Here is a 2,215-nt window from a genome sequence, read left to right as displayed (position 1 = left end):
AAAACATCGTGAGGAAACCAGCATACTTGAGAAGTTCCCCATAGTAATTTTCGAGGGTATGTGAAGTCTACCAATCCGCAGTAGTCCAGCGTGGTGGACTAAGACCTAATTCTCTTAGTAGTAAAAGAGGCCTGTGCCCAATAGTGGGACAGTATATAATACAGGGCTAATATTATTATATTATGTATAAGTGGTAATGTCGTAATAGCTCTTTGTCGATATGAATATGTCGGCTCGAGAGACATTACCCTCTCTTGCGTTTGAAATAGATTAATATACAATATTTGACTATAATACGTTTGTCCCAAATATTTGTAATTAGTCTCAATAAATAATTTAGTTGTACCTCTAATCACCTTTTAAATCAAATTCAAAAGGAGGTCGCATGTTGATACTGGCTTGTTATCACGATATAAAGTAAACAAACCGGCTAACCCATGCTAACCTGTCGGATATTAAAGTCCAAGTGTTGACACATTAGGCACATTAAATTTAATATCTACCTAAGTACTAAAGTACACAGCGGTAAATGTGCCACTTGTTAGTAAAATACACATTACTTAACAGATAATTAATAGTGTTTTTAAATGACCGTGAGAAAAGTGGTAAATATTCTTTATTTGCAATCATTATTTATATGGTTAAGATATCTTTCAGTGTAGTAAATTAACAATGTGGCTATTAAATGTAAAGTAGCGGAAGCTTAACCGTTCAAAACATTAAAACAATGAGTAGAAAGTGTAACTGAGATGAAACTTTGAAGTGCATTTGTATCTTATTTAGATTATTCATTGCTTTCTTGTACTAAATTTCTAAAATAGTATAAGCAAACATATTTTATTTCTATAAATATTAGTACACATACATTAATTTGAATACTTGTCAAACAAGGTTCACTCGCTCATGACCGGTGTTTTATTAATAAATTGCTCGTATTCAAATTGCTGTTTTAGCGGTTATTAAATAAGTAAATACAAGTCTGATTTATAATTTTATATTTCACATATTATAAACAATAACAATTAGGAATATACAATATTGAGCAAGTCACTAGGCAATGAGGTTACCAAATTCGTTTATAAGTAGTAAGGGGCTGACAGGTATCTGGCGGCTAGGACAGGCGCGGCGGGGGCCACGAGCGGTGCGGCGTGGGCTACATATGGGGCTGCGGCGAACACAGGGGCAGGGGCCACTACTCGCGCAGGGGCTACTACAGGGGCAGCGACGGCGTGGTTCACTGCGTGAGCCGAGTACGAGCTGGCGTAAGGCGCGATGTACGCCGCCGGCGCCACTGCAGGGGCCACAATTGCAGCAGGAGCAGCAAGTGGTGCAATACTCGCGTTGATGGAAACGATGGCCAGGGCGATAACAATCTAGAACGAATTACATTTTGATCAGTTTTTATTTTGCATCAGTCAGGAGAAAACTTCATCAATATTTCTAATATTGGTCGGGATGTTCGGAAACAATGCTCGTTATCATTGATGATAACCACGATACAGATGTCCCACTTTCCAGTGTACTTGGTCTACACCCCATAAAGATCTCTTTATCTTGAATATTTTTATTACTTGACATCGAAAATGGTAGTATTTCCATCGGTATAATAAAGACACTAAACTGTTAAGCCTACAAAAATTTGGTTTAATATACTTACAACGAATTTGGCAATCATTTTGCTTAGGTTATGTGACTGCTCAGTTGATTACACTGAAAAGAGCGATGGACTGTGTGGTCCCCAGGGTATCGGCATGTTTTATACTGCCTTTTGTTTCTGTTGGGCAACAACGCGGACGCGATGCGCGTGCGCGTATCTAAATAATGCGCAGGACATTGTTGGCACTGTGGTTTTTGGCCCAGACACGTTTGACGGACGGAGCATTCTAATTTCGACTTTGTACACACCAATTTCACTACATTATATAATGCACATAGAGAGTTGTTCAGTCTTACGTTATTGTTATTTGTCATACACAACCCATGGTACGTGCATGGTAATTACCTGGATCACTATCTATTTTTATGGGTAATGGTGAAACCAAGAGAATAAAGTTATGGAGTCAGACTTTATTATTTATACGGACAACCACAATTTTAAAAGGAAAATAAAATGAAGTCGCATTTTAATAGGTTTATTGAATATAGATAGGAAGTATGAGCATTATAATCATCTTCGATAATATGGAGGTTGAAGAAAGAACTATGAACTTGTTTC

General features: G+C 37.6%; 1 protein-coding gene across 1 annotated transcript; it reads right to left on the bottom strand.

Annotated features, from left to right (window-relative positions):
- Positions 1-978: 978 nt before the first annotated feature.
- On the bottom strand, positions 979-1,772 carry LOC119189444 (cuticle protein 16.5-like). The gene is made up of 2 exons (XM_037439039.1): positions 1,658-1,772; positions 979-1,373 (listed from the first exon to the last, which is right to left on the bottom strand). Exons 1-2 carry the CDS (start codon positions 1,673-1,675, stop codon positions 1,077-1,079), a joined length of 315 nt encoding a protein of 104 aa, XP_037294936.1. The 5' UTR covers positions 1,676-1,772; the 3' UTR covers positions 979-1,076.
- Between the last annotated feature and the right edge of the window lie 443 nt (positions 1,773-2,215).

This window comes from Manduca sexta, chromosome 15, assembly GCF_014839805.1.
Source record: "Manduca sexta isolate Smith_Timp_Sample1 chromosome 15, JHU_Msex_v1.0, whole genome shotgun sequence".
NCBI classification, from domain to species: domain Eukaryota; kingdom Metazoa; phylum Arthropoda; class Insecta; order Lepidoptera; family Sphingidae; genus Manduca; species Manduca sexta.
This window is presented reverse-complemented; position numbering and strand designations above follow the sequence as displayed.